General features: G+C 46.7%; 1 protein-coding gene across 1 annotated transcript in view; it reads right to left on the reverse strand.

The window, feature by feature from the left end:
* The window catches only part of STIMATE (STIM activating enhancer), a 64,660-nt gene extending 53,932 nt beyond the window's left edge, over positions 1–10,728 (reverse strand). Inside the window, exon 1 of the mRNA XM_011739634.2 lies at positions 10,464–10,728. Within this exon, the coding sequence (XP_011737936.1) occupies positions 10,464–10,623 (160 nt within the window). The 5' untranslated portion in view covers positions 10,624–10,728. The remainder of the gene's footprint in view (positions 1–10,463) is intronic.
* Positions 10,729–14,629: the final 3,901 nt, after the last annotated feature.

Genomic DNA, 14,629 nt, shown 5'->3' on the forward strand with positions numbered 1-14,629 from the left:
ATGCCAAGTGTGCCCCTGGACTAGGAAAAAAAAATCGATGACAGTATTCAGGCAATTGATGAAATGTGAATATGGACTGTGGACTGTTAATAACATATTAATGTTAAATTTCCTGAGTTTTGATCACTATACTGTGGTTACATAAAAAAACACCTGTGTCCTTAGAAAATGCATGCTGAAGTATTTAGTAGTTAGACAAGAAAATAATCTCAGTCTCCTTCTACCTCCCAAGATCTCACTGCTCAGGAACAAACTTGGACTGGAGGAGCACTTTGCCAGAGCATCATCAGGCAGCACTGTGCGCCAGCACAGCCTGGCTGGCAGATCGAACCCAGGCACAGGCAGAGGCCTACCCTGTACCACACACACTGGATGTCCTACAGACTTCAAAAAAGAGCAATGTGGACTAAGATCATTAGAGAAGGTTTCTTGTAAGATGAATAGGGTGTAGTTAGGTGGGGAGGAAGGAGAAAAGGAATGGTGAATATCAGTAAGGGAAGTAGGCAGGAATGGGTTTGACAGGTATAGGGATAGAAGAGCAGCCCTGCGGCATCTTGCTGGATCCCAGAATCTGGTAACGTGGCTGCTCTCCTTGGTTGGCCCAGGCTGCGAAGTAGACCATGGTACTGCAATGTTTGCAGCACAGGAAAAGCTGGGAAAAGGAGGATGGGGGCAGTAGGCTCAGGAGCCTGGCTGTCCTGCAAGACACAAGGATGCTGCTTTAGACCTAGGCTAAGAGGAACCACACATGGCACAACAGCAGCTACAGCCAGAGGGAACAAGCGCTAAGCAGCTCCCTGGTAAGGCTCAGCAGTTCACACGCCATGGAATATGGGCTAGCAAATGCTTTGAGACAGTGCCTTTCCTACCCGCCACTCACCTCCATGCCCTTATGCCTCACATCACCCCAGACCAAACTTCATCCGTCACCACGTCCACACTGGCCTGGCCCGAGACCTCCGTGACTGGGATAATGAGCTCTCACTATAAAACGGCTGCATTCAGGATAAGGCCCTGTCTGTAGCAGCAACATTCCAACCCAGCTCTATGGTGACACTATGGCATGTGTGCTGGACATTTCCCGGAAGGTTTTTACCTATTTAGAATATTAGTAAATGATTATTTAAACACACTGGGAAAAGAATCAATATGTAAACTGCTAAATGGATTAACAGGCAATTTAGCATCCCTGTTTGTTCTAACTCCATATAACAGAATCAGTTCTTTTTTTTTTTTTTTTGGCATCAGTAATCAATGGGGTTTCTCACAGAAATCTGAGGGTAGAATAAAGCCAGGGCTCTTGACAGAAAAAAAATCACTTGAATCTCCCTACCCTACACTGTGTCTTTAGGATCGTAACACACGTCCCTCATCTCTGGCCTCTCACGTACTTCTGTACCCTCATTTTCTCCAGGGCTTGGACTGAGGGTCAGGGCATAATGGAATAGCAGAGTTGTAACATACAATGGGCTGCCTCAGACACCCCCGCGGCCATGCCCTGGTAAGTGGGGGGTAGCCACATCAGTAACACGCTTGCTTAAACGCGCTCCGAGCAAGTCTCCCCGACATACTCCACTGCTCCCCACGCCAAGACTGGAAGAATATCAACTGCGTGCAGAGAGCCCTGCTCGATGGAACCACCCGCAGATATTTTTGCCCAAAACTCCCTACCCAAATAGAAGGCTGCTCTAATGATCCGACAGTGCACACTGCACAGGGCTCTGGGCAAAAGGACGTGGCATGCACCATGTGGCTGTGTTTCAACTACTCCTATAGGATGGTGTCTTATGCTTATGTCATTTAAATGCATTGTTACTACCTCATGCCTCTACGTCATTTCATACTATTAAATGAAGATGTCTTCTAACAAAATGGAAAAGCCCACGAAGAACATAGATGAGCTGAAGAGGCCTGGAAAAGCCCATGGACTAGACAAAAGCTTGGCGGAGGAGCCATTTTAAGTAAGATGAATGTATGAAAAAGCAGAGTTGGCCCCATCTGTGTCCTGACTTACTCTGCATACAAGAAATAAAGAAAAAGCATGAAAGTTGGTGATGCCCATCAATGGTTGGTGATTGGAAAAACCATGATACACAACATCACATCTTTAAAAGAAGTTTTAAAGCCAACAAAAACACTGGTTCGGTATCCCCAGCCTCTCCCTCCTTCCTCATGCCACCCCACCCCACGTCCGCACCACGAAACCTGCCCTTAGTGTGCTAAGCTCACCAGCCTCTGCCTCTTCCTCCCCAAAATGGCTTGAGTGGAACCTGCTTACGGCACAAAATGCCCCTTAGAATGAAGAGGGCACACTAAACCAGAAGATGCAGCAGGAGGGCATGTGATGATCAGGCGGGGCTGTCGTAAGTCAAGGGAGAAGGCTTCTCATAGGCACTAAGGCGACTTCGGTGCATGACCATCCTGCCGTCGTAGGTACAGAATTTTTAGAATGTACCAACAACTGAACTTCTGTCAGAGACGTTCTGTAGCAAAGGCCAACCCCTCCAAAGCCTGCGACCGTGCTCAGTGGGCGACAGTGGTTCCCAGGGCTTGCCTAACTTGGCACGACACTGCACCCACACCTCGAGAGCTGCATACAATCCAGGCGGGAAGTATCTCTACTTTCTCCACATCTGGGTGGACTGTGGCAGACAACCCATAAAAGCTAGTTAACAATAAGGAACTGCTTTGTTACTATCCAAATGGAAGGTCTGCACAACCACACTGCCTAGCTCTACCACTTACTGGCTGTGTGACTTTGAGTGGGTTGCTTAACCTCTCTGCGACCCAATCTCCTCATCTATAAGACGGAGATACTATCAGTCCCTACTTCTCAGGCTGTGTGAGGACTAAATGCCCAACCCTGGGTGAGCATGGCACACCTGCCCACATCACCACCGTCTAGCTCAGAAGGCACTGCCAAGAGGATGGGGGCCAGGCGGTTACTGGGTCCCTATTTTTTCTTCTGTGGCCCCAAAGATAAACAATGTATGTTTCTCAGGGGCTGCCATACGAGATGTAAACTGCTTTAAAAGAAAGGTTCTCAGGGAAATAATACAAATGGAGCATGCGGTACATGCAGACCCTGACTTGACACCCAATAATTTAATTCGTCCTCTTTAAATGCACCCATGAAAGAGGCCTGAAATGGAATAAGGAAGGCTCTCTGGAAAGCCTCCGAGTGCACTGCCTCTCTTTTCTGAGACCCTCTGCCTCTACCCTCTCCAGCTCTGGTCTCTTCTACGTGAACCTTCGCTCTCACCATCCCCTCCGTGTCGAGAGCTCTCAGCCTCATGCTCAGGTGGAGCTTCCTCAGGGACACTTCCTCGAGTCCCCAGGCGGAACCCCTCATTCCCCTCTCCAGTGTGTTCAAGCTTCTACAATCCTCTTCACGCTGTACTGGAATTGCCTGCCCGCCTGCCTACAGCCTGTTCCAGCTGTGAGCCCCTCAAGGACTGGGGACCAGTCTCAGCTCTTCGTCAAGGAAACATCCAACAGTGGGCTTGGCACCAGAGTACTTTAGAGATCCTAATAGTCCACTGTTCTTACACTTTGGAAACAACACATTGACCTTCTAATCTATTCTTCTAGAGCAAATATGAATTTGCTGAGAAATTCACAAACTGAACCAATGCAGTGGTTCTTAAACAGGGGCAATTTGGCCCCCCAGGGTACAGTTGGCAATGTCGGGAAACATTTTTGGTTGTCACAATGAGAGATTCTACTGGCATTTAGTGGGCAGAGACAGGCTGGGGATGCTGTTAAACGCCTTGCAACGCACAGGACAGCCTCCCACAAGAAATAATTATCTCATCCAAAATGCCAACAGTGCCAGGCTGAGAAACTCCGGATTCAATGGATAGCTTTCCTAGCAGTGGAGTAATCTAAAATAGACTCACCAACTGCTTCTATGTATACACAACGAAAAGGATAATTCAGGGTAAACCTCAAGATTATTAATGACCTTCCGTATAGTCATATGGCAAGCAACAGGGAAATGAACTCTGTGAAAATCAGCAGGTAACCTGAAGCCACCCAGAGCCCTGGAGACCCTTCCTCACCAGTGAGTAACGGGACTCCGTGCTCCCTGCTTCTGCTGCTCTGGGGTAGGGCGGGGGTGCCTCTGCCTCACATGCTAGACCTCAGCCTTGGGGTAGAATCACCACCCTCTGCCCAGCCAAGGAAAATCTTCACAAAGGCTCAGAAAAGCAGACCTAGGGTGTGACTCATGGATGCATGAAATGATTGATGAGTCATTTCAAATTTATATTTTTAATGTTATCTACAGTTATAAAACAATAATGTTTTAAATAAAATTACTTAAATAATTATCAAGAAAGAAAAGCAGAATTGTTCAGATAGAAAAAAAATGAGGTGAAGTAGCCACAGATACAGAGTAATCAGAAAGTGCACCTGTGTGGAAAGAGGGGTGGAAAAAGCAGGCAGGCACAGAAGAAGCGGCTCAGAGTGTCTGGGGTCCCAGGGACCCAGCTTACATTTCAGTTCTGCACTTACTAAAAAGGAGCCCTTGTACAAGGCACTTCACCCGCTCACTGACTGCTTCTGTACAGGGTTCCTGTGAGGGGGCCGGCATGCTGAGGACTCAGTGAAGAGAGGCTGCAGGAAAGAGGCCGGCTCCAGGGGCCAGCACCACCACCTACTACCATGGGCCCTGGGCAAAGAAAAGCCAGCGACTTGAAGCAGGTTCATCACCTGGAAGTGGAACAGCCCCAGGCACCCACTGCCCTCTCTCTCAGAGCCCACAAGGGGCCCTGCCGGTAAAAACACAAGGAAGGTTAGGTCAAGGAAGATTATTTTGGCCACTAAAGCCACCTGGTTTTGGCACATGCTAATCTGGATTCACACTCACTGTGCTGGCTGGGCTAAAGGTGCTTTTCTTTTTTTTTTTTCCCCACTGCTATGCACTCTGTGAGGAGGGCTAAAGGTAAAGACATTGTACAAGCAAGAAAAAAAGGGAAATGTTTAACTTAATTCAGAAAATAAGTTACTTAAGCACTTGTGAAACATTCTTCAGCTCAACTCGTGAATACAAACAATGTAATAACAAGGATGAAGACACACCCCCAAGGAAGGCCTAACATGTGCCTGACACCAACCCAGCTTCCTCAAACACATTCCTTCTCATCTCCATAGGCCCAGAAAAGAAAGATTATTATCCACATGTTACTAGGGAAGAAACTGAAGCTTCGAGAGAAATGCAGAAGTTGCTCAGGGGCACCACATGGCAGAGTGAAGCAGACATGGACGCCGGGCTGGATCCATAGCCAGGGATCCCGTTATTTTTAACCACTTGTAAAACCCCTTCAACAAATCTTCATGTTTGTATAAATATACTAACTGCAAAAGACTTTAAACAGATTTTAATGCAGTGGAAGCATGATAGGCCCCAACAGGGCAACATGTGGCCAACAGAGGTATTTAAAAGTTTAAAAAAGTATATTTGTTAAGTTATTCTACAACTCAGATTGTCTCCTAATTCACACAACTTCCTCTTGTCCTGATTTTATTAGAAATTAATGAAGTTATATGATAAATCAAGCAGATCACCATTATGGATAAATGCTACCAAATAAATAAACATTTAGAAAACCCGAAAACTTTCTAAAAATAAAAGCTCTGAGCCAGCCAGCACACTAACATTGACCGCAACACCAGCCTGGAATGGAAAAAGGGGCGTTCTTTCTTTGCCCGTGCTGGCACTCCAGAGGGAGGAAAGGACAGCGACACTGATTGTGTGCTGGGTTCCAGACCCACAGACAGGCGCCTTCACTTGTGAGCTCCAGCTCCAATTCAGCTGTCACTGTACTCTGTTATTTTACCAGGAGGAGGTGATCACCAGGTGAAAGGCTACTGGGAAATAGAGTACTCACATGATCTCAAAGTATTATGACTGCAGAGATCCCTTATTGATTGCTCAGGGGAAAATGTACCTTTACAAGGGAGAGACTGAGAGGTCTTCCATCCCCCACCACCAAGACATCAACCTTATTAACACAAATAGCGGGGCAGCATGGTGTCACATGCCTCCTGGTGGAATAGACATGAAACATACAGTGCCACTTACGGCGTGTTTTTGCCATAAAACAGGGCATCTGAATCTAATAACTGCTCCAGACCAAACTCAGGAAAACAGGGGTCGGTGAAACAATTCAAACACCATAGCGAAACTCCCAGACAACTCCCGAATGTGGGGCACTTGACACAACGAGCAGCCAGGACGCTTCAAAAAGCCAGAAACATTAAAAAAAAAAAAAAAAAAAAAAAAAAGTGTGCATGTATGTGTAGAAGGAGGTTCTTCTAGAAATGAAAGTTACTGAAAACATAACCAAACACAACATGTGGGCCTTGATTGGATCTTAGTTTTTAAAAACTCCAGCTGTAAAAGACTTGTGACATTTGGAGAAATGTGACTATGGACTGGATATGAGATAATATCATGGAGTTATTAATTCTCTTAAGTGTGATGATGAAATTGTGGTTATGTGGGAGATTGTCCTTATTTTGGGGAGACTTAGCTGAAGTATTTAGCAGTAAAGTGTGACGCGGGTTGCAACTTACCTTCAACTGGCTCAGCCAAAAAAAAAAAAAAAAAGCATAAAGAGATAAAGCAAATGTGACAAAATGTGAACAACTCCTAAATCTACGTAGAGGGCAGACAGATGTTGAGTGTATTATTTTTCATCTTTTCTGTTTGACATTTTTAGAGATAAAAAAAGGGATGGGGTGGGGAGAGGTGATCATAGGGAAGGTTGTGCCAACACAAGTCTGTTCACACAGAGCACACAGGGAGGCCAGTTTACCATGGAGAAAACCCCAGAAACTCTCATTTAAGATATCAAAGCTGAGTGCACTGGTTTGTGATTTCACTTTGGATCGCAGGAAAAAAGCTATCACTTCTCAATGTCAGCAGTGTTTTTGTAAAACATGGACACATTTCTCCCAGCTGGCTAGCCCTCATGTCTATAACAAAAATAGGCAGGCAGATTTATCCAAGTTCTCAAAATGCTTGTTTTATTAAAAACCAATTTTGTCTACACTTCAGCCCAGAACCCTGACTGTGCACTGTGAGGGAGGCTTGAGTTTGCTTTGCATTCACATGTCCTGAGAGTAAACACCCCCAAATGCCAACACACACACTGGACAACACGGCCTTTGGCTGACAGCTGGGTGGCTACCCCGCACTGGAACAGTTTGCTGAGCTCTAGGACTGCTCAGCTCTGTTCTGCTGAGACCCAAGCTGAGAAACTTCATCAAGTCACAGACTATAGACAAAACCACCAAAATGGGGAATTGTTTGGCAGGCAGACTACGACAAAGCGCCCCTCGTTTAAACCATTTCTTTCTATGCAGACACCTAGCAGACACTTCAGAAAACTAAGTGGAAAGTAGCTTCATAAGCTTGACTCTGAGTATGTTCATCTTTCCTTGCGTACACAGGGTACCTTGGATGGAGCCTCTAGGAAGCCTGCCAACTCAACAAGGTGGTGCTGACACTGGACATGTTGTGTGAGTGGTGCCTGTAACAGTCTATATGTTTATGCAGCTTGAAGAATGGGCTACCATGACCTGGCATATACGTTCTCAACTGCCTGGACCGAGAGGGTCTACAAACCCTACACAGTAAGGCAAGAAGTCTATCAAAGCGCCAGAATGAGAAATTCTTGCAGAACCAGAATTCTCCCCAGAGGCATTAATATATATAAGTCATCTTCCTTCAGGACAAACCCCCCCAGGTAAAAACAAACAAACAAACAAACAAACAAACAAAACAAGGCAACGTGTAAGTAGAGAAAAAAGTGATTTTTCTGGATAGAAAAAGGAACATAAAGACAGTGGTCTGAGAGGGTCACTGAAATCAGGGAGGTGAAGTAAGGAAAATTACCTCACAGCTTGTCTGCCGAGAAGGGGGTTCATTCTACAGTCAGAGCTGGTCCAACAGGAAACAACAGTGTTTGCCATGGCCGTCAGGTTCCAGAAGACAGGCACCAGAAGAGAGGCACCAAGCCCATTGCCTCGAGGGCCACAGATACTTGGAAGGGAGAAGACTGTGATCTCAAAAACAGCCCCTCAAAGGATAGGGGCTGTTTAAGCTGCTCAGAACGAACTGGTTGGTATTTAAAATGTCTGAAGATAACAGAACTGAGGAAGGATGGACTTTCCTCCTTCAGGGCTGCAAGGGGGACCCTCGTCAGGGGAGCCTGGCCTTCAACAGATGCCCCTCCCGGCAGCTCTGCCAGACTGAGAAGGAGGGAGGACTAAAAGCCCAGGACAAAGTCAAATGGCTCGCAGATGTACTTCCTTAAGGCTAGCTTGATCTCTTTCCTCTTCCATCTTAGAGATTTCTTCCTCTTTCCAGCAGTTTAAGAAGGAAAAGCCTCGCAGTGCTACTTCGACAGGACCAACAAATCTGAGCGGTAAGAAGGGCCCCACCCTGACTGCACCCCAGTCAGTGGGCTTCTCCTTGTCCAGCTCCCAGAGTGCCATTGCCCTGGCCTGCTCTGTCTGCTTCTAGGTAGGGGGAGGAGGCTCTTGCTCTCACCTCCATTTCTGTGTCAGGGCAGACAGAGCTCTAGCCTTTCCACCTCTTCTCCTCATCACTCCTACCCACACCACCCCAGGACCCACCAGCCACTTCCACAAGCTCTGTCCACATCAAGCCTCACAGTGAACAAGAGACTGCTTTCTAGTCCAATCTCTGCAAACACAAAGTACCAATCACAGTGGGATTTGCACAGGTGCTCACGCTGAAGATTAAGTAAAGAAGTGAGTACGTCCCTGAAGACTCCACTCGAACACATTCAACCCGACACACTTCTCAGCTGCGAGCAACTCCGCCCTGTCATCATCACATATCCTTCTCTGAATCACAAGTGTCAGACCCTAGGGGATAAACCGGGCCATCAGCATCAATCAAACCTATGGAAACAGTCAGAGTTAGGCTAAGAAACCTCAGGTTAGGGAGCAAAATAAAAATTTAACCTATAGTTCCTTCGGAGAGAAAAGAAGGCTGTCAGGAGGAGAGAGAAGTAGGAGGGATATGAAGACCCACTCACCATGACTTGAAAACACACACATACAGTACATGCGCCCAAGTCAGCAGCGGATTTTGGCTAAGTTGTCACATATTATTACTGTGGGAACAAGTGGGTATTTGTTGAGCAGAGAAAAAGGCAAGTTGGGACTAAAAAGGAAAGAAAATGTGTCAAACATAGACAGTTGGGCACTTGTAAGACTTATCAAGGCCAGGCCATCAGAAGAACACGGTATCCATGATCAGAGCCTCTTCAGGGTTACTTAAAGCCTGAGAGAATTCACTCAAAGAAATCCCAACTTATAAACAAGCAAGGTGGCCACTCCAGCAACTGGACCCTACAGTTGCAAGATCCCTCCTGAGTACTCCAAAGCATACTTTCTGCAGGAACTCTCCACTCTGTCCACACAAGCACAGTGGAGAAGTTTTGAGAACAAGTCATTTTTGGATTTAATGACTCTGCACAGACAGTTATAACCTTTCCTTCCCCCTAAAACGCAATCACAAGGGCACTCCCAGGCTTACATGCCGAACAAAACTTCTTGTTACTTTAATAAGGATGTACACGATGAAAAACAGAAGCCCCCCGCCTCCCCCCGCCCAGGACACATGACAACAGGGTGGGGGCTTCCTTCTCTATTCAGCCACTAGGTTGCCCAAGTTTAATGGAAAAGGAAACTTAAAATATAAAGAATAAAAGTGGAAAGGGAACAGCCAGGGGAAGCTATAGACGCAGCTTATTAGGAAAGCTTGGGACAGAGATGGAACAGGTGGGCCTGTTCCGGAAGAAACGAGAGGACGGGGATCTGGGGAAGAACGCAGACTGGGTGGGTCCTGCCCTGACAAAAGGGAAAATAAAGCTGAGGAAGAAGGGCCACGGAAAGGGAGGCGGGTGGCCCTAACACTCCAGGTGTTGAGAGGGATGCAAAGTAGCAGGATTTACATGTGAACGGAGAAGGTAAATCCCTGAAGAGTGAAGGGGCAGAAAAGAGCTCAGCATCGCACTGGATTGAGGGATGTGGGTTCTAAGCACGAAGAGCACCTGAGAAGGGGTGGGCAAGGGGATGTCACCCTTGGGGGTCATGACTCCAGGCTGAGAAGTGGGGTAACAATTAGAGATGGTAAGGTGGGAGGTAGGCGAGTTTTAGACTGGCGTCTCAGAAGACAGACGTTTAAGGTGGAAACGGGAAGGGTCACTCCTGGCTGGAGGCCACAGCGAGTAGGCGAGGGGCTCCGAGCCGGGAGCCCGGGGCCCTGGCTACCCCCTAGTGCAGGAATGCCCAGCCTGGGTTTGCGGGGAAGGAGGAATTCGGATCCCCAGGCCGGAACTCTCCGCGCAGGACGGACCTCCGGGGGGCCGGGCCGCGGCTGCCGCGCAGGGCCTCCAGAGGGGCGGGGGTCCCAGACTCACGCATTAACGTGCTGAAGGCCACGACGCCAAGCAGCCCCTGCAGGAAGATGCCGAAGCTGTGCATGAGCGCGCCGCTCTCGCAGCGGCCCGCCCCGGACGCGACTGTGGAGGGCGGCCCGCCCGGCAGTCCGCGGCTCGCGTTCCCGGCGGGGCTCTGCATGGCAGGCCTCGCAGGAGGGGCGCGAGGGCCCAGGGCCCGCCCGGCCTCGCTGCCTGCCGGTGCAGCGCCGCCAAACCCGCAGCCAGGAGCCCGAGCCCAAGCCCGAGCCGGTACCTCCGCCCGGCGGCCGACTCCGCGCCGCGCGTAACCCGACGTCTGAGATCGCAGTGCCTGATTGGCGCAGCCAAGGTTGGGGCGGGCCTCGGCCGCGGCTGCTCTCCCCCCGAGGGGCGGGGCTCCGGCCGGGCCAGGGGGCGGGGTCGCGGGTCCCACTCTCCTCTCCAACCCCGCCACGCCCGCAGGTAGACAGACCAGGTGCGCAGGGTAGGGCAGACCGGAACGAGAGCTGGGGAATCACGAGCTCCAGGTCCGGAGGTAGGAGCTGGGACGGCCTGTGACCAAATTATTTTTCCCTCTAAGGCAAATCCCTATATCCTGGAGAATTTATTAATATTCCTGGATTCCACCCTCAGAGATCCTGATTCAGTAGTTCTGGGATGGGGCCCAATAGTTTGCAGCCTGGATTATTCTGAAGCAAGTGAGTAAGGAAAACAATCTAAGATTGCGCACAGGAGTCTTCCTTCCAACCTAGACATTTGAGTCTTTTTCCTACTTCCCTAGCTAAAGGCTTATCAAGGCCCCAAGTCTATTTTATTTTTTTCATAGACATAATTTAAATGGTCACCTGAATCCAATCACTTTCATTTTGAAATATACCAGATTTCACATTAAAAACCTGAGGTGCATATGTCCCACCTTATTCACTTGGGGAGCACAACTACCTTTGGAGCGTAAAAGACAAATGGTTGGTATTTGTCAGGCTGCAACATCCCCCTGCACACACACACTCCCACCTAACCCTTTCCAACTTCTCAGAACCTGTGCTCTGCCTTTAACAAGACCCTGAGTCCCCATTCTTTCATCCATTCCCCCACCCCAATCTGGGCTCTCTCTGGACATCCTCTTGTTGGTGCTCTAGAGCCCCTGACCTTCCTGCTGCAGAATGTCAGTGAACACATGGTGTGAGTCCAGTTGACACTGAGCTACATGTTTTCAGCAGTAAATATCTCTAGGAAAAAGTTTTCCTATTAAATAGACCCCCAAATTCCAATTACCTAAGAGGGTTAAATGCTATCTAAAAGCCTTCTTGGTAAACAGGAATATTAACCTGATTAGAGAATAAAAATGCAGTTCTCCAGTCTTCTCTTATATTTTCTCCACTCTGTGCCTTTATGTAGCATTCTAGTTGCATGGATACCATTCCCTTTTCCCTGTCCATGAACTGCTCCTCATGTGCATCAAGGCCTATCTGACCTCCCTCTCCCTCTTGCTCCCACATTACCTTGTGTGTACTGTTCCATCAAAACTTTTCAGACTGCTAAATTTGACGGCTGTACACCTCTCTCTCCCACAGCTAAGGGTGAGCCTCCTGAGGGCAGGAATTGTTTTTATATACCCTTCAATTCAAATTCAACATAGTGCCTGGTACAGACAACATGCAACAACATGCTTAATTTAAATGAAATTTTAATTTATAAAATTTTAAACTCTCCACAAGTACTGGCCGTGGGCAAATACAGGAAATCAGATTAAGAAAATAAATGGATAAGGGAAAATTAAAATTGCATGAACTATCTTTTAGTCTAAGAGGGATCTTATGAGGGTGCTCAACAGTTAACAGTACAATGTTTAGAGAGAATCAAACAAGAGGCTACGTCTTAAAGCAGAAGAGATTGTGGCTGGGCATAAGGAGACTATTGATTGCTTAAAGACACAGACAGCTCAAGGAAAATTGGACACTGAGCTGAAAAGTGATGATTTTAACAAAGAATTGTTCTGCACATCCAGCTGTGGAGGAATCCTTAAGGCTCACAGAGGAACAAACAAGAAGCAGTCTTCAGAGATCAGAGGCAGAATCCCCAATGCCAGGAGCAAGGCTGCTATGGGGAAATTCTACTCTTCCTATCTTTCCTGAACTGGAATTAAAAAGCACCTAAATCTAGAAAGTAAAGGATGAGACAGCAAGAGAGGGGAAAGAATTCTGGAGTTTTATTAAAGTAGGAAGGAACTTTTCATCCATTTGGAAATGATTCTCTGAGGTCCCACTGGAAAGAGTTTGAAAAAATTTACTCTGGCCAAAATGCCTTCCTTGCTGTCAAATCAGCACAAAGTTAAGGTTAAACATAGCTTAAGACCTGTTTTCTTTAGTGTTCTCACAACCACTTAAAACTGTCATAATGTACCACAAGCTTATATACAATCATATTTACAAAAAAAACCACGCAAAATATTAATCCAAAATAGTTTTTTTAATCCTTTGAAGTTATACCATCAAACTTGATGGGAGTTATTTTAATAGGTATTCTTGTGCATACTTCTTAAGTGTACTTTTATCTTCAATGCATAACTTGAAATTAAGAGGAAAAACAGCAAGCAGGAAGGATACAATGCAATAAGCATTTGATTTTGTTCTAAATGAGCAGCTTAAAAAAAAAAAGGCAAAATACATTAAACAAAGTGCATCAGTTCCAACAAGTTAGTATTAAAAAGAGGCCTAAGGACAGTGCTGGAACCAGCCAGGAGTCCCTCCCTGGCAGGCCTCTGATTGTCTTTAGAGAATATTCAATGGAAAAAAAAAAAAAAAAGGAGGGGAAAAGAAATGAGCACTTAAAATCTCAAGAGAAACAAACTACCTTCTCCAGAGATACTTGCAAAAGGAGCTAACGGACTGCCCAACTTTAACTCTGCCTAAGCTTTGTAACCTCCCTCAGTCATCTGCTGTGTGACTTGATTTGCCCTAAAAGCCTACCCTCATCCTTTCAGCACTTTTGTCCACCTCCATTCTGCCAAGCTAGGTATGCAGTTAGATTGAATAAACCATGTAGAAACCCATGTAGAAGCCCGAGTTTCCACACATCCTGAGAACAGGCACCCGCATCAGCAAATGGTGGCACCATTTCACTAGAAGGCACCATTTGCCTCCAGAAGTAATGGGAGACCCTTGCCTCCCATAGATCAGGGTCCATGCTTTTCTGCTGGTGTTGGAGATTTATCTGGCAAGGCTGTGGCTTGCTTCTCTCTTAAAACAATCCTTTGTGATAGGCCATAGCACCAGGACAGACCCAATGGTGTATTAAGTCAAAAAAGACACAAGAGGGAGTTTTAGGCCTACTTCTCTCTCTCCCCAATTCTCCACTCCTGGTTTTGCTGGTTCTTGTGAAAATCTCAGGCTCCTTAAACACCATACCCAAGTAAATGACTCTGCAGTGCATTTGCTGCCCACCACCTTCTACACCTCCCCATAAAGCTGCCCTCAGAAACAAGGCTACCTGTGTGGTCTGGTACAAGTACTGAATAAACACACCTGGAACCACCCTTGGAGTGGGCCTGGAACCAGATCCATTTGGACTGAGCATTGAATTTAAAACTTATGCCGACTCTAAGTCATAGGTAGCTTGTTTGGATAAATTCAAGTTTCCAAAGTATACACATTCTCACATAAGGGGTGGGAGTCATCAAAACTCACTAGTAAAACATCTAAAGTGAACAAAGTCAAGGAAGAATTATAATTGCAGGACAGTAACATTTCTTTTTGGTTTTGCAGGAGGCTCTTTGTCCTACGATTTCTCAGTCAGCACCATGACAAACATATGGTTGCTTACAATGGACCCAGGAGCAAGGAAATCCAAGCTTGAAAAGGCGGCTTCTGGTCCCCACCAAGATTTATACTTCATTTTTTGTAGTGATGCCTTCTTCTCATTTAGCTTCATAAGGCCAACAGGTTTCCTACTGATAACACAGAACACTTTTGAACTGGTGTGTGCACACAAGGCACATCCTCAATACACAGGATCAGAGTTCAAATCCAGGGCATGTTCCACTGTTGATCAATTAAACCAGTAAATGGTGTCTCAAACAGAACAATCTTTGGTGATATAGGTGCCAAGTAAATATAATTGCCTGTGATAGTTTTCCCAAATGTTCCCATCTAGATCACCTGATGTTC

Source organism: Macaca nemestrina, chromosome 2, assembly GCF_043159975.1.
Source record: "Macaca nemestrina isolate mMacNem1 chromosome 2, mMacNem.hap1, whole genome shotgun sequence".
In the NCBI taxonomy this organism is placed as follows: Eukaryota; Metazoa; Chordata; class Mammalia; order Primates; family Cercopithecidae; genus Macaca; species Macaca nemestrina.